The 21,406-nt window shown below is 40.0% G+C and overlaps 2 protein-coding genes across 2 annotated transcripts; both read right to left on the bottom strand.

Moving 5' to 3' along the window:
* Positions 1–17: 17 nt before the first annotated feature.
* Positions 18–8,985, bottom strand: bicd2b (BICD cargo adaptor 2b). Its single transcript, XM_086087687.1, has 8 exons — positions 8,455–8,985; positions 6,485–6,697; positions 5,542–5,694; positions 5,003–5,467; positions 3,302–4,300; positions 2,812–2,963; positions 2,280–2,511; positions 18–1,406 (listed from the first exon to the last, which is right to left on the bottom strand). Exons 1-8 carry the CDS (start codon positions 8,686–8,688, stop codon positions 1,404–1,406), a joined length of 2,451 nt encoding a protein of 816 aa, XP_085943813.1. The 5' UTR covers positions 8,689–8,985; the 3' UTR covers positions 18–1,403.
* A 676-nt stretch (positions 8,986–9,661) lies between these two features.
* On the bottom strand, positions 9,662–21,406 carry tkta (transketolase a). The gene is made up of 14 exons (XM_086087287.1): positions 21,067–21,406; positions 19,777–19,894; positions 19,573–19,686; positions 18,314–18,411; positions 17,507–17,698; positions 16,273–16,391; positions 15,995–16,191; positions 15,747–15,911; positions 14,241–14,397; positions 13,735–13,865; positions 13,575–13,658; positions 13,399–13,492; positions 12,218–12,340; positions 9,662–10,652 (listed from the first exon to the last, which is right to left on the bottom strand). Exons 1-14 carry the CDS (start codon positions 21,171–21,173, stop codon positions 10,465–10,467), a joined length of 1,887 nt encoding a protein of 628 aa, XP_085943413.1. The 5' UTR covers positions 21,174–21,406; the 3' UTR covers positions 9,662–10,464.

The raw sequence follows: 21,406 nt of genomic DNA, 5'->3' as shown, positions 1-21,406 counted from the left end.
AAATAACTCTTCAGAACCATAGGAGTTAGATTATTTTATTGATTACCAGTCCAAAAAAACTTAGCACTGACAGTTGTGCAGTCATGATGATTTTTGCTAGTGTTTTACCACAAGTCTTTGTGATTACCATCCACCTCTGTTCAACACAACTGAACAATAACTGTAGTTCTAATGAAATATAAGAAAAAAAGTGACAAACGCCATGTAACACTTTCACTTGGTATGACCAAGGGTAGGAGTTATCCAATCTCAGAAATTGCACTTACACCATCACACAAAATGGCACTGGAGGCAAGTTTTGTTTTTAAAGTTCTATACAGTAAAAAGTAAATGCATGACATACTCTTTTGTGAACAAAATTCATGAATATTATTAACATATGACCTTAATTTAGACAGCTTTAAATAAAAGTTTGCATTTAATACTCTTCCTTGCTGATGACGAGCATAATTTGCTCGGCCATGGTTACAGATTTCATCTACTCTAAATCAGGGTTCCCAAACTCGTGGCCCAGGAGTCATTTTCAGCCTGCAGGATGATACTTTGGGGCCCCCTACTTGACATCAAACTTTCATTTTAGTGTGGCCCTCACACTCGCTACCATAGCTTATGACAGCTTTCAGTGGAACATTACGTGTCTGAAGAAACACCATGCGGAAGGAAAAGATATCCTGTCAGCCTGTCCCAGTCATGTCTTTTCCAAAACATGCCGTTAAGAGAGACGCTGGCGATTAGAACAGCTCGTTTCAAGAAAACGCAACTCCCACATAAGTTAAGTTTGAGACCCCTGCTCTAAATTATGCAGTTCATTATTACACTGCAGACTATTATTTATGTTCCTGTTAAGGTATGTAACAGAAATTGTCATCTTTCATTTTTCACAATTTCAAGCAATGGGTTGAAAATATAGGTTTTACACAAGGTGACTTCTTGCTATAAAATAAATACAAAAAACAACAACAAAAGCCAGTGAGTAACTTAGAAATGATGAGCCTGGCAGATAAAAATGCACTTTTTGTAAAAATATTTCTCAATATTAGAAAAGCAGAAGAAAAGAAAATTGCTTAGAAATAAAGCGACATGTAAAACGCAAAGTGCTCAGTCGGGGTAACACACACACACACAGGCAGCAAATAAGTCATAAGTAATAAGTAATAATAGAGCTCATCCATTGACTCATCAAAGTGACGTCCATTCTTGGAAAACTGATGGACTGCAGAGACTGACGATGCTGTGTTCAACAGTTTACAAAAAAGTTTTGGCACTTTAAAACAAGGCCCTTGTTGTGTATGACTTGGTGTATGCATAATTTGGAAGGTAATTAAGAGTGAAGACATCCAGGGGCACAGGTATCTGGAAACTGCACACTGATCAGACTCCTCAAAGACACGTTGACGTCAGATTTACTGTGGAAGAAACGATAAAAAGAGAAAAATCATATTTAATTGGTAGGAAAATGACATTTTCAATCAGGCTGGGATATGATTCGGTAGCAATTCACTGCGTCTCGAGAATCCTCAATTTTTTTTACAGATTTATTAGTGAGTGAGATAGATAGATAGATAGCTAGAGAGAGGGAGAGAGAGAGATACTTCTCCGTCTTCAATGAGTGGAACATTTTGAAGTTGAATCATTTACAACAGCGAAGTTAATGCAGAAGCGGAAGTCTGGGAAAATTGCAAATTTTTGGAGCAACAACAGTAGGCCTATGTCCTGAATTGTGTGAAGACATTGAAGTTGCAATGGTTTGAATTGATGGAGACGTGGAAGGAGTAGAATGGTGAAAAAGGACACAATGATAATGATGATGATGTTGATAATAATAATAATAATAACTTAATAAGATATTTCGGTATAGAATTACGTATGTGTGAATGCTTCCAGAATTTGTAAATGCCGGTATTACAGCTCCATTTAAAGAAAATATGTCCTTATCATTTACATAAATATTCAAAACTATGTATTAAGATATCTTAAACATTAAAAAGATGAAATGCAAACAAAAAAAAGTCAAATGTAACTAAAACGAATGTGAGTAACTCTAATTAGTATCTTTTTCATAACACAAACATGAGTGCCTGATTTCATGGTCTATTTCTTATTTTAAAAAAATACCCATGAAACACGCCACCAAAATAGACCCAGTTTGTTAATTACCGTGGAAACTACAGCTAGCAACTTTCAATAATGACCGTTGTTCTTTGGACAACGTATAACATACACAAAGGTTTGTTTGAAGCCAGCCTGGGCGGCGGCCCTGCACAGTTACCGGGACTTACATGATGACTGGACGGGGCTCCCTTGCCCTTAGTCTTGCCCTTTGCCCCCGCCAAAGTAGCAGTGTTGCGGCGCGCCTGCTCGTGGTCAAACTCCAGGTCCTCCAGACGCTGGGTGAGGGCCAGTTTCTGCTGGATGGCCATTCGTAACAGAGAGTTCAGCGTCTTCTTCTCATCCTCGGCCGCCACCAGTTGCCTCTGCATGTCGTCCAGCTGGGTCACATACTCGTCGCACCTGACAGGAACAAGAGAAGAGAAGAAGAAATGATTCAAAAGGAAGCAAAGCGCTAATAAATCCTACTGACAGTAGGGGGTGCCATTTACACATTTTACTCGTTTGCAGTACTCCCGCATGCTCTTACCATTGCCAAATGTAGTTTCCAGATGGAGCGACTATTACATCAGCCAGTTCCCACAATGCTTTGTGCCTCATCCACATACATGTAAGAATCAACTCTGTTCTACGTGTGATTATGCTTCCCCAAATTGATTTGAAAAACAAATATATATATATATATATAAAACATCATTGTACCTTGAAGCAAACATGGCTCTGAGAGAGGAGAAGGTGGCAGCGTCTTCTTTTAAAGCCTTGAGTTCATTGCGGAGCTTCATAATGGTTTCGGTCACCATGGCCTTCTCACTGTTGTATTTGCTCTTCAGGTTGGCCAGTGCGACCTCAGCCGTCTAAGGAATGTGTTTTATACATATCACAATTAAGCAAGTCCGAACGGCGGCTACAAATTCAATGTTCAAACTACATAATGTTTAAAATAATAATAATAATAATAATAATAAATCATGTACAGCACGTTTATAATGTACAGTTTAGTTGTATTTACATTTTAAGTACCACCACAATAAAAATGTATAGAAATAAAATTAAATATATATTCTTAATATAAATATAATATATTTATAACATTATAAAATAAAATAAAATAAAATAAAATAAAATAAAATAAAATAAAATAAAATAAAATAAAATAAAATAAAATAAAATAAGTTAAGCGGGGAGCTCTGACCTGTTTGTTGGCTTTGAGCACAGCTCTGAGCGTGGCGATCTGTTCTCTTTTGGTGCTGAGCAGCGACTTGAGTTTGAGGATCTCCTCCATGCAAGCCTCTTTGTCCTTATCTGCCACGGTGCTCAGCTCCAGGTTGGCCAGCCTCTGGCGGGACAGCTCTGTGGTACGGTCCACCGCTTGCTGCAGGTGGCGGATCTGGTCTCGGATGATGGCGACCAGGTTGTACACGTTCATGGGCTCCGGACGAGGCTCCGGCGCCGAGACGACGGCGGTGTCAATGGAATCCATTTTTTTAGGGTCCGTCTCGGGAATAAGTCCGTTAGTGAGAAGTACGGACGAGGGCCGTGTCTTCGCATCTTGTCCTCGCCTCAACAATGCTTTGCCCTCCTTGTAGTAGTCCAACATGACACGGTTGGGGGTCTCATTGTTGCACATGCAGACGTGGTTGTAGAGATTTGCCAGCTCCTCACTGAATGCTATGAGCTCATCTTGGGCCACATTGAGGCTGCCGAGCGATTCTCCTGCAGCCTCGCTAACTAGATGGAGTTCCTTCTCCAGACGAGCCATCTCCGTTTTATCTGCTTGGCTAATCTTCTCCAGGGATGCGAACCTTGTTCTGAGCTCATGGAGGTCACTTTCCAGCCGTGCTCGTTCATCGTGGTACTGGGTTCGACAATTGTCATACTGTGACCTAAGTGTCTTTAGCTCCTGCCTCAACTCGCCCGCTTCAGAAACAGCCACGGTGTATTTACACTTGAGGATTTCCGGCCCGTTGATGTCCAGCTCATAGTAGTCGCCGTCTTCGTGGCTGTCACGATCTTTTTCACCGTCAAGGGCGGATTGGCGCTCCTTGCTGGCCTGAAGCTTCCTCATGGCGCTAAGGTTCTCGGTGAGTCTGTTGACTGTTTCCTTTTGCTCAGACACGGTCCCATAAGCATGCTCAAGCTGCTTCTGGTTCTCCTGCAGAGTGTTGATGAGGGCCATTTTCTCTCTTTCCACCTAAAATAAAAATGTGCTTTTTCAGTAATGTAAGAGTTAGAGGTAAGAGTTATAACCGTGCAACCTGTAACTTGTCCTTTGTCAAAAGCACAGCACTTATATTTTTTTGCAACTGAAACTACTAATGTTCAGAAATTTGAGATCTTGGCCTCAGTTTCTGATGTTAAAAACTGCATTAAATATGTTGTATGCATCCACACTAGTATAAATCGTTTTTGATTAATATTGTGTTTGTGCAACATGAATAAAGCAGCAAAATCCACCCGTTTTTATCCATCTCAAAGGGCAGCCATTTTGTCACTTTCTGTCGACTGACAATTACGTCACAGTTACTCAGGTATCAGGTAGCGACCAATCACAGCTCAGCTTACGAACATCACATGACCAAACTAAAAAAAACTCAGAAAACGGGTGCGCTACGATTGGTTGTTACCTGAGCCATGAGCAACTGTGATGTCATTTTTAGTCGGCTCCTGAAATGGGTAAAATTGGGTGGATTTTGATGCTTATCATATTCAACAAATGCAATATTCATCAGAACAGTGGGGGCGCATTCATATGCCTTTGATGCTACCTCTCTGAAGGCGAGATAATAGAAGGGCTATTTGGTGTCCCTAATTATTTTATACAAAACAGCAACCCAGAAAAGTCACAAATTTACCAAGCTATACAAAATGGGCTACAATGTCACGGATCTCCTACCTGTCCAAGCTGTTGTTTCAGTTTCTGAATCTCAGAAATGTTGAGCTCGCTCAGCAGGTCGTCCACCAGGCTCGGAGCAGGCTTGAAGGAGTCTCCTCTCTGGCCTGCCGCAGAGTCGTTGTCTTTGTCACCTTCGCCTGCCTTGATCAAGCCATTCTCAAAGCCTCGGATCAGGTCATCGTTGTCCAGATCGGAGATCGCCGAGGGTTCGTCGTGGAGCTTAAGGTTGTCGAAGGAGATATTGAACGGGCCGTTGTACACGGAGCCGCCGATGGTCACGTAGTGCGAGAGCTCCTTGCGTAAGGTGGCCTTCTGCTCACGTTCGGTTTTAATCGTCTCTAAGGCCTCGGTTAGCTGGCGCTCGGCGATCTCCCTCAGTCGCATGGCATCTTCCAGCTGGCTGTTTAGGCACTGGGAGTCCTCCTCCAGACGGCGGATCTCATACTTGAGGCCTTCAAATTCCACCTAAATGGGGATTAAGACACAGAAGCATTAGTGTGTATTATATATTCACCACATTCGCAAACACTTTGTCGCACCTGGTTCTGTCTCAGCGCAGACACTTGTTTCTGCAGAGAGATGTTCTCCTCTTCCAGTTCATTGTAGTCCTGCAGATGGCGGGCTTCCCGCACCTTATACTCTCGAATGTCATCCCGCAGCTGACTGCGCTGCAGCTCCACCTGGTCAGAAGCCTACTCGATGGGAAAAGAGCAGAAATAAGAGGAAATATGGACAAATTACTATTAATCATTTGAAACGCAGGGGATCCTCATTTCAAATTCCAGTGGAAAATATGACTCTCACACAAAATGTGACATCATTCAAGAACTCGGCATAACTCACTAGAGTTCATTTTTCCGTTCATATCAAAAGAAAATCTGTAGATGGTTTGACATTTATTTTTAAGAATTTTCACAATATTTAGCATTTTGTTGTTTTTATTGTTAATATTAATTTTCTTTTCCACTTTTATGCCAGTTAATGACGCTAAAATGAGGGCCTCAGATATATATATTTTTTAATTGAGTATTCTATCAATTATCCCATTGATTTATTGAGCAATCGGATAAAAGTTGATATTGCAATATTAGACAAGAATGTGCAGGCATTATTTTTGTCTACATCGGGTTGTCATCCTCACATTTTACTGTATCTGTGCCTTTGTGTGGAACGCTTTAAAAGGCGGGGCCTGTACTGGTGACTGACATGGGTGTCAGCGAATGAGAGTGGACACATTGCACTTTATCTTCCATGTTAACATTGAAATGATCCCAAGCTTTGCATATTCCGTCTATAACAAACATTTTCCTCCAAACTGATTTCTACACTCAGTCATACATGGGACTGTTTTACCACAAAATGGGAAGTCAACCGAAAATTCTTCCTTTGTTAACGATCAATCTCGGCTCACTTGTTTTCTGAAGCTGAGCCGTGATTGGTCATTACCCATTTCAAATCACTTTGTACTTTCATCCCATTCACCTCTCTCGTTTCCAAAGCGATGTGCGACAGGCGCTCATTCTCAGCTTGCACACTGGCAGTTGAGACTTTTGCCTGGCGAAGGTCATTCTGCAGCTCCAGGACTTTCTGCTGGTACTCCGCCTCCTTACTGGCCGACTCCAAGATCAACGATTCCTCCCTGCTCTCTCCATCTGCTGCCACCTTCCTGTGGGCCGAGTGCACTTGCCCAAAGGCCTGAAGACAGAAAGGACAGATAAAGCAACAAACACAGAGAGAACATCATACAAGCAGCCAGTATTTCAAATCATTCGTGCTCATGAAGCAGAATTTATCCCTTTATTTGCAGCAGCAATTAAAACACACCAGAACGGCAAATACACTCAGCATTGATATGAAAGGCCTGCTGTCAAGAAAACACAATGAAACTGCTCTGACTTTTTTCTTTTTTTTTTAAGATCAAAATCTAACCACTCATTTGTGCAACAGGCAGTGGTCAGTCAGGCCTCCAGCTCTGACGGCATTCTCGCTCAAGAGGGAAGTAGGTCATCATCATGAGACCTCCCTAACAATGAGTTAATACTAAGTCAACTGACTGTGATTTACGCCACAATGTGACCATTACCTACCATCAACGTAATATCGAGAAAAGGTCATCATTTGTGTCTCACATTCAATAAAAAAATATTTTGTTCAAAACACTGGGTGACATTACCAAACAGAAACTACTGCATCCCCTGCAAAAGGAAGTGGCTGGGGGTGGAGGGGTATCTGTATTTATGCAGGATGTGGGAGTTGTAACAAATGCATTGGAGGAATTTGTACTTAAGTTGGACTGCTGTCTTTCAGCGTAGTGTGATATTCTCTGCATTTCTAGTTTGCCACATCAGCAGGCATGAAAGAAAGACAAGGCATAGCATACGGAGAAGAACAAGTTCAGACGTGACACGTGTGTCACCGTCTTTTGCAATTAAGGAATTATTCCATCACGCGCCTACATGCTGCTTACAAATATGAAACTCCACGATGATTTGTCAAAACCATTTCAGACTCACTGGATATTTTTGATATTTTCTACACCTGCACAATCTAATAAGATTCAATTTGAGCAGTGTCTTGCCATGATAAAGGATCCTCAATGAATGACAAGGGGCAGCATGGTGGATAAGTCTTTAGCATGTCTGCTTCACAGCTCTGTGGTTCGGGGTTTGAATATCGGCTGTGGACTATCTGTGTGGAGTTCCCTCCCGTATGGGTTTTCTCCAGGGCATTCCGGATTCCTCCCACATTCCAAATACGTGCATGTTAGACTCATGGAAGTCTCTGAATTATTGAGTGTGGATGGTTGTTTGTCTATAAGTGCCCTGCAATTGACTGGCGACCAGTCAAGGGTCTTTTGAGATTTCCGGACAGTCAGCTGGGATAGGCTTCAGCTCATCTTGGACAATAACGAGGGTAAGTGGTAAAGAAAATGGATGAATGGAAATATACCAATATAGAAATATTATTGTCAGGTATTCTACTTGATATTGACGAGTACAATACTAATAAATAAATAAATACTATGGTACTATACTAGTACTTCTTACACTCGGTCTGAAATATGTGGTATCCGTAGTGCATGTATTCGTAGCATGCCTGTAAAATGAGTGAAGATGTTTTGTACATTTGGGTAATTTACCTAATATTACCTCTAAACATGATAAAACATACACGACTACAATGATAAACATATTTATTTTACAATTCTGTGTCAATTACATATATATGCATTATTATTTTTCAAAAGGCTTATTTTTATATTGCCGACTTGCATTTCATCTCATGAGAATGTGCAAGTGTAGTCGTGCGTGAATTTAAAAATAGAGACATAACGTCAATAATTCACGACAAAGAGCCAGGCTTTTCTTCGCTCGCTTTTACGCAACAATCTGACGAATGACCGAATGTTTTAAGTAGCATTCTAATATGTTTAAAGGGTGACCTTATACTACCTCTTTGAGCTGATCCAGCTCGTGTCGGACCGCCTCATATTCGGTCTCCAACTCATCAAATCGCTGCTTGAGCTGTTGTTTCTCCTCCAGCACCGCTAGTCCATATTCCGCCGCTTGGATCTTTTCCTGCGTTGTTTCTCGCAGCTCCTTGGCGAGTCGTTCCACTTCAACCCGGAGCCACTGCGGCCCGGCCTCGGTCACCAGGACCGCTTCGGGATATTCCTGGTCGGCCATGGAAATGTTGGCGAACCGCAGCCTCCCAGCTGTAACGGGACCCAGCCCTGGCTAGCCGGAGCAGCGAAGAAAAGCGAGCAGGACTTCAAATCACTGCCCTCTGCCTTTGAAGCGCATTGTTGGAACTCACACAGCTTCCGAGCGCTTTATTCGCCCCTTTACACATACCGAAGGCTCACGCTACACTAGTTCCATTTTCGGTTACTTTTCTTGGGTCGCTCTATTCTTGAAGCTGACAGACGAAACTTGAGTTGAAGATAATCAAGTGTGGTGGAAAAAAATGCCCCTGCACGACATTCAAAATAGTGAAGAGGGAAATGTAGTTTAAGTCTAAATTGAGTCTGTACGCTTCACTTGACAAATAAACTACAAGTACCATAATGCGTTGCTCGGGCTTTGACGAACTCAAGCGTACTCGTGCGCTGAATTAAATACTGCACTGCTATCTACTGGCTCATAACGAAAACTACAACTATTTGATATTTTAAAAACGTCTTTAAATACAGTATCTCAAACCGATAAAATTAAATTTTCAAGATGTTATGAGCCCACTCTTTCTCACACAAGCGTGAGAGAGTTTTTAGACAGATTAGACAATTAGACAGATGTGTTCCATTTTAGGAATATGGATGAATATTTTATCTTTGAACTATATAATAAATTGGGATACTATTTAAAATGTCATGCAATCCTATTTGCAGTTTCGCTCTTTAGACTGTAACTATCACCTAAGTTGTTGCTTATTATGGTAAAAAATAGTTTTACTTTATGCTTTAATTCAACTGTTTGCAGGTTTCACTTTATAAGACCATGTAAATTGAATTAGCCTATGTCTGTTTTACCCTCTTGTTGTAATCTGGGGTTTTATTAAAATAACAGTAAACTTTATTGTTAACATACCAGGAAATGCCTGTAAAGTTCATAACCCCCTTGACAGGGGTAACAAAAGTAAAACACATACAAACTCCATGACTCAAATGTAGAGGGCTTTATTACATGAAAGAATGGTACTTACAAAACTTCAAGTAACAGTTCTTAGGTTCACAAGTCAGATTTAACGCTACCTGCACAGTCACAATCAAGCTTCTGCATTAGCATGGGAGGAGCCCCTCACCTCGTATACAAACACAATGTCAATGGCCACGCCGTTACCGTTGATGCGGCAGTGCGGTCCAATCGTATGGCTGACGTGTGGTGCAAATGGTAGGTGACATCAACAACAAAACAACGCTGAGTAGAAGCAATTCAACATTTGAGTCGTCTAACCTGTGTTTTATGTGCTACTTTTAACCAATCTACATTTGTTTTTTTTGGGGTTTTTTCGGCGCTAACTTCTAAACACAACTCACCTGGTTTCTTTCTGACACCTTCGTCATGACAACTACTTTAATACTAACCACCCACCCGATTTCAAGAGCTACATTTGGGATAATATATAAAAAACATTGCCACCTTAATGACGTGACTGAAAAAGCATTGCAAAAACACATGGAACCATCACAATGTACTCCTGAACATGTAAAAAGTGTGTGTTGTTGGCCACATTTGGACAAGATGGGATATGTAGCGTGTGTATGTGTGTATTAGTGTTTGTGTGTGGCGTGATGGGTGCATAAAAATTACCAAAAGTGTCATTCTACCTTGAAAAATCACAAAATCACAAGACTTTAAACATTCACGGGGATTCACAGTGAAGAAAAAGAGAGCTGGGTGTCGTGTAACGCACTTGACTGTTGATAGATTTGGTGAGAAAAAGGGTTGGGCAGGGGCGGAGATTTACTTGGCGTTGGTGGAGGAGCTGAGCATTTTGCGTACGGCCTGGGCGATGGCGTCACGGTCGATGCCGTAGATCTTGAGAAGCTCTTGCGGCTTTCCGCTATGCGGTACATGAGACACGGCCAGACGATGCAGATTGAAGCCAGTCTCGTTTACTACTGCCGAGCATACGGCCTCCCCCAGGCCACCTGTGAGACAAAAATATATTTTACATGAAAGAAATGTCAGACAAAGTCTTGTCATCAGTCTAGAGCAAAGGGGAGCCAAGTATAGCCCACAGGCCATATCGGCCGGCATCCACATTATCAGGAGTCCTGTTGAAAAGATCATCATCGTCATTTTGCTGATTTTTTTGTCCCAATTTTTTATATAGATGTAATGTGACAATTAGTGAATCTTAATTTTAATGTGTTCATTTTCATCAAACAATTTGCTAATTGAGTTATTGTAAAGAATACATTAAAAATATTTGTAAAATAAACACATTTACATATATGTTCAACTGTTTTTTCTAATTAAACACTTGGTTACAGTACAGTATAATTAATATTACAAAATATAACATTTTATTATTATATTTTATTATTATTAAAATAAATATTTTGAAGCAATATTAATAGTAATAATTAAATTTGTTCTCTCCCTAAAATGGTTACTAAAAAACAATTTAAATTAATACTTCTATATTTTTAGTATTTAGTATATATATTTTTTAAGTTTAATATAAATAATACAATTGAAAATTGAAAATGAATGATTATTTTATTAGTATTTTACATACATTTTCAGACATTAATTTTTTTATACACCTCATCTACAAATTATCTGATAAGAATGATCCATCTGTCCATTTAAAAAAAACCCTAGTGTGGTCTTTGAGCACAAGTCTGCCCAACTGAGGTCCAGTATAGTATTTTGAAAACTATAGCCTCAATTCCCTGAAATTTACCAATATTGTATCTAGCTCAATAAGTGGTTATGGCTATGGGTTCGGTAAACAAAACGTTCCTACACTTAACCGTCAGAAAACCCGGAAACAAAACCAGGTTCCAGGTCAATTTTTATTGGGTTAATAACTGTCACACAATCAATAAAACACTAATATATATTACGTCAGTAAAACATCAAGCAGATTCCCATTTTGAGTTCCTTTTATTGAAAATACATGGAGGAGCCATAATATTAATTTCAGCTGAAAAAATAACCCATGTTTCAAATGTATCTCCAAATGTTGTGTTTTGTCAAGAAAAACAACAATGAAAAGCCAAAACAGTTGGAATGTATGCTTTCAACTGGCTAGCGACACTAATATACAGTTTATGTGTGGTCTAGTTGGCTTGCATGCAAAATGAATAGAAAAGCTGGTATGTATTGTCCAGTTAAGTGTACGCCATCACCCATCCCCGCTGCCTTGGCGGACAGAGGGCATGGCTGCCTACGCTATCTAGGTCACAAAGTACCCAACGGGCACATGCTCAGCTAAGGCAATGTGACAGCGCGCCGCCTAGTTGACTTCCACATTTCGCAAAAGCTCCAATATACCTTGCCTGCAATGGGGGCGCACTACAGCCAGCCAATAAGCAAATTCCACCGCATTGTGTCCTTTTTCTCCAAGCCAATGGGAACGTGCCACCGCAACACACACGATGATGCGGTCCAACGCGAAAGCACAGATGCAGCCAAGCCGAGATGCTTTTTGCTGAAAGCCTGGTCGCTGTCATGCAATATGCAAAAGCTAAGCAACATTACCTACCTTCATAGTAATGGTCCTCCACAGTAAGGATTCTTCCCCTAGTGGCACGCGTGTGGTCAATGATGGTCTTGGCATCAAGAGGTTTGATTGTAAACGGGTCAATGACCCGCACATATATTCTCTCTGCAACATCAAGGATAGAGAAGCAGGATTTTTATCTTTTTAATTTCGGTTCAAAGTGCTTAGATTTACAGATGCCACATATAAAGTTACCGTACACGTCAGTTACTTAGGGAAAAATATCTACATAACTATGCTCAGTCTTTGGAAGGCTATTCAGTTAACATGATTTATATTATTGTGGTTGATAATCATTTTCTATACTTCTCATGCTCATTGAGGTCGCTGGTGAGCAGGAGCCTATTCATAGCCTTTGGGCTAGAGGTTGGGTATTTCCTGGACCAAAGCCATACAAAGGAAAGTCTCTTTTATGTGACCGCACTACTCCGTCATTGGTTAAAACCACATCATGTGATTTATGGACATCATGTTGTTACCTAGTGTCCTCATTTCCATGCCGATGTTTTATTTCCCGAAAAAAAACAGAAAAACGACGCCTGTGGGAGGTAAAAGTCAAACAAGAGGGCTGCAAGCCTCCCGGTTATTATTTTGAATTCTACATCCCATATCCTCAATTTAGCAGCGACAGTGTGTATTTTGAGGCACCACTATCATGCTGGTCACTCAAGCTCAATTTAAAAATGACTGTAGGACTGGAACTAGCATACTTGACACCAGTCTTCAAATGTGGAGGAATGCAAGAGAAGTCATTTTCTAACATTTTCATATCAAATTCTAAGTATTATAAGCCCCTTTTACGCATAAATGTTAGCATTGCTAACAATTTGCTGATCTCAGATATTGAGAGGTTTCTGTGGACAACATCCATTGCAGATAAAAAAATTTTTTTTGACTTGACTTCCCCGTTAAAATCAAATAAGAAATATGTCGCATTTCATTGGACTGCATAGTGACATCATGTCAAGCAGGGAGGATGGTGGAGAACGGGGATCACATGTAAGGTCTATACAGGAAGTCCAGAACCCCAACCTCTAGAAATGTGAGGCAGATATGCTAACCGCTCGATCACTCTACATTAGAAGCTTAACATATCAGAAGCAGCTCAGGTAATAAGTTCAGTTGAATCAAATCGCCTATTGACTGTAAGTGTTTTACAGTACCTTTCTTTAGATGTTCAGCTGCTGCCAGAGCCTCATGCAGAGTCACCCCAGCAGCCACCACAGTCACCTGATCATCTTTGCTCTGGTACACAACCTGGAAAAATGTGAGCATGCATGCACTATTTTGCAGTAAACCCATAAAACAGGCACATCAGTGTCAGTAGAGAAATTCCTACCTTAGCCTGTCCAACATGGAAATCTTCACTGCTGTTGTAGATGATGGCATTGTCTTGACGGCTGGTTCGGATATAGCAAACACCCTTTGGGAAGCATAACAGAAGGACAGACAAATAAATATGTTTCCTCCACGAAACACAATTTTCACGCTGGTTTTACTTTTGTGGATGCAGCCAGTTCCACAGCCTTCTCTGTAGACACTCCATCACAAGGATAAAAGATGGTTGTCCTAGGGAGTGCCCTGAACATGGCCATGTCCTCCAATCCCATCAAGGAGGGCCCCTCCTCTCCTGTAATACATGCATTTTCGCTCTGTGATAATTGTTTGAATATGGCAGACGATCCTTACACGTCAAAATCTGGGCAGGTGAGAAGACACATGCAGGAGGCATATTGGACGTGGCGTGCATGAGGTGTACCTGCGCTAAAAGAGGAACACATGGTTCCTTGCAGGCGGCTTCCAGGGCAGACAGGAAGGAAGGAAAAGGGGAGGAGTGAGGACTAGTGGGGCATTGGTGAGGAAAAGACAGGATTAGAGGACAAAGGAGAAAACGACAAGAACTGTACTCACGCACACAAAAAAACAACAGGAGCGGGGTGCTCAGTGTGAAGGAAACAAATGTTTATGAGGGTTATTTTCTTTGAGGTTGGTAGTTGTGACTAACCAGTGGACAGGCCGCAGTGGGAGCCACATAGATTGACGTTGCTCTCTAATATGGCCGCCATGCGGAGCTGGTCGTAGGCACGTGTGAAAAAGGATGCCAGGGTGCTGGCAAACACAACGTTCCTTTCACGGGCGGTACATCCCATGGCAACACTGACCTAGAAAAGGAGCATTTACATTTCTTAGCACCTATACAACAGGATAGGATATGTAACTTAGAGGCAAAGTCATTTGACGGACAAAGTACAATGGAAACGTGGTTCACGAACTGAAGACATTTCTCACATTAAAATGAATGGAAATATAATTGATCCATTCCAGCCCCAGAACCAAGTTAGGTTTACCTTGTTTTTATTGGATATAGCAAAAAAGTGATCGTTTGACTTATTTAATAGTTAATAGTACTGAAACAGTTGATATCATATTTATTATTGTGACACTTCTGGTCATGAGCAATTTGAATTTGCATATTAGCTAAATAGTTAGTTTCACTCACAAATACTGCAAATATGTAAATATGTATATAAATGTTTTTTTTCCCCAAACATGACACAATATTTTCCCAGCATGAACCACATTTACAAACGGCACCTCAATAACGGACACTACAGTCACTGCAAGGCAGAAGAACTGTGTGATTAGCCAATCAGTGATAATAACCCAAAAAAAATATTAAGTATCATTAAATCAAATTCAGCGTTATTGGCCAAGTATGTAAAAACACACAAGAAATTTGTCTTAGCCACAAGCAAATTAGCGCCTCGAGTTATTTAAAAAAAAAAACATGAGAAAGGAGGGATAAAAATGATTAGAGTTTTTATCAGATACAATTTTTTATTAGTGATAATTGAATGGTTACTATCCGTATCCTTACTGGATCTGCCCTTCAACTTTTGACTTCCCATGAGCCAAATGGCCGCACCCTCCCCACTAATTAATATTTCACTTGCCGTGACTGCTTACCATCATACAAATGCCTGACCTAGATTGGAGTCATCTGCAGTTGGAGACACAACAGCACCAACATTTAAATTGCTGTTCTTCCCAAATGATCAATCTCATCATGAGATTAATAAACTCACAATGACACATGCAGAGAAAGTGTCTCATCACCGGTGGCCATAATAAAGCAAATGGGTCATGTCTTTACCTATCCTTACATAATGGGCTGGGCTGGCAACTCATATATAATTTATTACCACATATGACCAGCTGTCAAATCTATAATCAGAGATGATTCACACAAAGCCATCACAAAAGAGTAATAAAAGAGAACTCAGTTAACTTAAGTGGTTCTTCACTATGAGGCCATAGAATCGAATGATTTCTCCAAGCCAGCAGACCAGACAGTCCATAATGAATAACAATAATGAAACACGCACAACAAAATACAATGAAAGTTTACGAACATTTCAGTGACAACCAAAAATTAATTAAAAACAAGAATCTGTGTCTCGGTTTCTGACAACCAAGCATCTTAGCGGTGGAAGTTCCTGAGACATCCTACCATATTCTGCTGTGCAATGTAGCACTCCACAAAGCGATTGGGATGCTCATTCTTGAAGATCTCCGAGTAGGTGAGGTTGTTTGTGTCTCCATCAAGAGCCACGACGCGTTCGTTGTAGCGGGCCAACTTGGTGATCGCCATCCCATAGGCCTTGCGCGTGGCAATCTGTGACAGAAAATGTCGATATCACACATGTCTGCCTCTGCGGTGACCGGAGATGTGTGAAATGCTATGCACAGGTGAGCAACCTTTTCTCCAGGCTTGTAAGTGGGTGCGCTAGCCATACGGATGTTCCTCAAGCTCACTGGAGGTGAGTCTTCTACGGGAGTAGGGGCGTACAGGTGCTTGCTGGTGTTCATAATCCGACTCTGCAGATCCTTCATGACCATCTCGGCCATGTCTTTTGGCAGAGTTTTGGAGTGCCAGCCCATCTTATCTTCTGCAGCTTAAATAGCCATCAACCATACATCATCGCATTAGATGTTACACACGGCATTATTTGATCTTTTCATTGACTGGTAAATACCTGGAATGCCTTTGCCCTTGATGGTTTTGGCAATGATGGCGGTGGGCTGATGGCGTGGCTGGCTCAGAGCCTTGCACAGCTCCTCCACACTGTGTCCATCCACAATGATGGCATGCCAGCTGTATACACATTACACACACATATAGCACTTCAAAAGAAGAATTTGGTTATCCAAAACATACTAACATTTGCCAGGGACAAATAATCATAATTTTGATCTGCCACTAAAAGACTCATGCATTATTTTTCTTGAAAACCAAAGGACATTTTTTTTTTAAATGTATAGCTTATTTACTTATTTATTTAACAATCTTTTCTGTAATGCGTTTAAATAATTTTTGCTTGATGCTGCTAACCAACAGACAAGTCTGTGAAATATTATAATTCATCAAGGTTATTGCATTCTCAGGGTAGTCGAATCGATCACAAATGGACTGTTTAGCATGACATCCGAGTAGGTTTCATCAACTAATGCACATATTGTAAGCTATATAAGACAGTTCTGGCCTAAATGTTGATGTGGAAACCGCAGTATTTAATCTGCCGGTAAGTTAGGCTGACGCCGCAACCCCAAATAGTATCACACATTTGGAATGTAAAAGGAAATCATCAATAAAGGTATTTATTATGCTTGCAGTCTAATGATTGTTGTTTTTTTGTTTTGTTTTTTAACTTTTTATTAAATGAATGAAGTTATACTATTTATTTTTAAGGAAACTTGGCTTCCTTAAATATGTAAACTTAATCCATGTCATAGATCTCTCTAGATTTTTTGTTAACATTAGAAATTGAAGGAAAAAAAGAAATAAAATGCCTTGGAGTAATCACATACTGTAGATCTACTGCCAAATAGTGAGATGTGAAAGTTAACTTACTGATTATGGTTCTTTAGGTACAATATAACTGGCTTATGCTATAATAATAAAAAAAAATAAAAAAAAATGCATTGACATGACATCGTTGGCGTCAGGCCAAAACCTTGTACCTCCAAAATCATCACTTTTTAGGAGAGCCAAAAAACGTCATGTTTGTTCAATTAGTAACATAGCATCATCAAAGAGAGCAAGCCGATCATTTGTAAAAATGACATCTACATGTGTGGGCTGACCAAGTATAGATTTATTTTCTTCTTTTTCTTAAATAAAATTTTCCAAATGGTGACTTGCGAGGTTTTGCCAGCGATATACTTCACAGCGCATCTAACGCTTGGTTAATCAGGCTTGTATGGAATTACCCGAAAGCTTCACAGCGTCTCTGGTATTTCTCTGCATGATGCTGCAGAGGCGCAGAGTCACTTTGGCTCAGGCGGTTGATGTCCATGATGGCCACTAGGTTGTCTAGCTGGTAGTAAGAAGCGAACGACATGGCTTCCCATACGGAGCCCTCTGACATTTCGCCATCCCCCAACAGGCAGTAAACACGGTAGCTGCAGTGGAGAAGAGTTTTACCATTAGTGTGTATGCGCTTGTGTGCGCCAAGCATGAAAATGCTATCTGACACATTTCCAGTTAGGTTGATTCCTGATTTGACAGCACGCTTGCTAAGCATGACACGAGAGAAGCTTCCTGAGGCTTCTGAAGGTGTGGCTGTGGAATTTCACACCTGCACTTCCTTCCAACTTGCTTTCCATTTTCTCCAATGCACAATTGTCTTTCTTTGGACAGCTATTTTTGCGTGCAGTTTCCCCCCAAAAAAAGAGAAATGACTTGTAATTACAAAAATACATTTGAACAATCAACAGTGTATAAATCCACGGTTGAAAGCACAATTCTGTTTTTTTTCCCAAGAGGAAATCTGCTAGGAAAAGACTTGAGATACGACGACTGCTGGGCCTGTGATTATTAGAGCAGAAAAATCAGGAGAGCAGAGCATATAGCCGCAGCGCACTTCCACTGTGTGGACAATCCTAAAATTGCTCCTACGAAGCTCCAATATAGACCTCATTACAGCAATTAACTAGTGTGTGCACTCCTTAAAAAATCTGAATGCGTAGATTTGGACCTTTTCTGAAATATAGCTGTTCGCGCTTGGGAGCGATTACCTGGCTTTGTCAAAGTATTTCCCAGTGTACGCCATTCCACAGGCCACACCAAGTCCCTGTCCCAGATAGCCAGTGGTTACGTTCACAAATTGCTGCTTCTGAAATGGAACCTCACATAAATACAGCGGACAGAAAAGGTCTACACACCCCTGTTCATGCCAGCTTTTTAAGGTAGAAAAAAAATGAGACCGTGTCCATGACAAAAACTCCTATCAACTCAATTACATTTGTTTTCATATTTTCCAGAGAGAAGTAAAACTAAACAACTGGAACAATGTGGTTGCATAAGTGTGCACATCCTCTGATAACTGTGATGCTGGTGCGTTCTAAATTAAGTAATCACATTCAGAAACCTGCAAAATTTAAAGTGCCTCAGGTTAACGGCAAATAAATGTCAGCTGTTTTAGTTTTAGTTCAGAATCCTGACAGTTTCGTGCTGATAGTGGTTTCATTAGACCATAACACAGTTTGCCACATGTGTTTGGGAAATGTTGTTACAAACCAATGAAATCAGGATGTTTGGCACAAAGACAACACTGCTCATCAACAAAAGAACACCATACCTACAGTGGAGCATGGTGGTGGCGTCATAGGGCTGTTTTTATTTGTTTTTGTTTTTAGATGGAACTTGTGCCATAGGCTAGGAGGATGAAATTACCAGTATGAACAGTTCCAAATAGCAGTTTTAGCGCAAAATGTAAATGTCAGGAAAAGCCTACTAGAATATCTGAGCTTTATTTGTGGTTAATAAGAGGTAATTTAATAGTAGAAGGTGTCTGTTGACTAACATAAATTGTAATATGATTGGTTAATTCTGAACACATCCCTGTTATGAGAGGGTGTGCAACCATGTGCAAACCACATTATTTCAATTTATTTTTACTTCCCGTCATATTTATTATTATTATTTATTTATTTTTGTTAAATTAAGTCATACAGGTTCTAGGTCCCATGAATGTTAGGAGAAACTTCTGATAATATTTAGATATTTATAACTATAAATATAAAACATAAAATTAAAAAGATATAAATAATAATATAATATAAAAATATCTAAAAATATGTAAAAATATATAAAAATATATAAAAATATATAAAAATATATAAAAATATATAAAAATATATAAAAATATATAAAAATAATAATAATAAAAGTATACCGGTAAATACATTTATCACTTTCATTTGAACAGGGATGTAGACATTATATACACTGTACATTTGTTGGCTGATTTTCTGAGCGTGTGGTTTCTCCTTACAGGGATGAGGTGGCCCTCCAGTGAAGAGTCAACCTGGCATATACTGAGAAACTCGCTCTCCTTTAGGAAGCCTGTCTCAACCCACATGGAGTACAAGGCTGGTGCAGATTGAGCCTAGCAAAGAGAAAATAAGGAAATCAGCACTATATCTTATTTTTAAATATACGTTTCCGCCATAGCACAGACGATGGGTTCGCAGTGCACCTTGGACATAAGGAAGCGATCGCTGTGAAAGTTTCGTGGGTCCTCAGGGCGGTACTTCATGGTGTGGAAGAAAAGCACAGACATGATTTCTGCCACACTGCAGCATGATGTAGGGTGTCTGGGGGAGGAAGGAGGGGAGAGGGTGCTTTTATCCAGATGTCACAAATGCGCAAGCACGCGATGTCGCAAAGATGCTCACACAAGAAATTCATCAGGTTACCATGAAAATAAGAAAATGTGATACTAGATGAATTGGCATATCAACTAGCTGAAGAGCTTCACTGTAACTACAGGGCCTATTCATATGTATTTAATATAAATGATTTTTTTCTTAAAAAAAGCAAAAACATGATTTCACAGTGTAGGTCTATTATTAATTATTCATTTAGGGACCTAGTATGTGGAATAAATAATAATAAATAAAGGGTGAAACTAGAATTTAAATACAATATATAACTGCTGTATGGACACAAAGACCACCATCAAGACTTATGGCGTCCTGAGGGCTGTACTACACCGTATGTCTGGCATACTATTGTCATGCATAATGTATGTCTATTCACAGTAATAAAAAATAAAAAAATCTACTTTTGAGTATTTTATTGCTAGTGTAATAACTTGATAGAGGATATGTACAAACTGTAGATAGCAGGTAGGCAATTTATGGTCAAGTAAAATAAGCTTTGTTCAATTTATTTTCGTTTGGTACTGCCCTTTGTCCTTTGCAATTAAAAGGTCAATATATTTCTTTCCTCCAATTCTATAATTTAATTCATGTCATGACAAACGTAACATTTTTGGGAGTAAATTATTAAATAAAAGATGAGATGTTTTCTTAATTTCACTGAAAAAGTCACTAAAAATAACGAAACAATAAAAAAAATCACAAGTGAGGCCTAATACATGAAACACAATAATACTCTTGTGTGTTTATTCTCAAAAGTTCTCTCAGCATATTTTGTCAGCAATGCTTTGTATTCATAAAAAAAAGCAATCATAATTGATTTAATAGCATAAAAAATGCAAATGATATGCTGTGTATTTTTTTCTCCCTACGACAGCATATGAGAGAACATTTGAGATTGAAAAATGTCAGAGGAGCAGAACAAAGGCAGGACATGGTCTTTTACAGGCCCGTCACTTCAAATATGCCTTGGCGTGTACAACATGCATAGACATACATGAAAATAAATCTTGCATGTGGAGAAGTATAAAGTTTGCAAAGATATATTAACATTGTGCTTGTAGAAGAACACAAGTTTATACGTTCATTTGTGACAGTCCGCTCACCCTGTGCCTGCTGCGGTTGTCGCCTTGATGGAGTTGATCCTGAGGCGATTGGCGATGTTCCTCAACGCCTGCACTGTCTGTTGGTCAGGTTTGTGGTAATCCTCCATGAAGGCAAAATGTCGAGCTCCAACAATCCTTTGTTTGTAAACGTGTAAAAGTGTGAGGACGGGCGAGAGTGACCGAACCTGAAAGTGTGCAAGAGATGGCGTTAGGGATCGACAGAAAGACAATGAAAGAGAGTCTGGATTGATCCTATCAGGTATGCAGACGCGAAGATGTGCAAGAACACACTACATACACACTAGCAAAAATCACACACACGGATACGCACGCATCATTA

This window comes from Leptonotus elevatus, chromosome 10 (genome assembly GCF_054856555.1).
Source record: "Leptonotus elevatus isolate MCC_2025b chromosome 10, RoL_Lele_1.0, whole genome shotgun sequence".
Lineage (NCBI taxonomy): Eukaryota > Metazoa > Chordata > Actinopteri > Syngnathiformes > Syngnathidae > Leptonotus > Leptonotus elevatus.
Note: the sequence above shows the minus strand (reverse complement) of the source record. Positions and strands in the feature narration are given on the sequence as shown.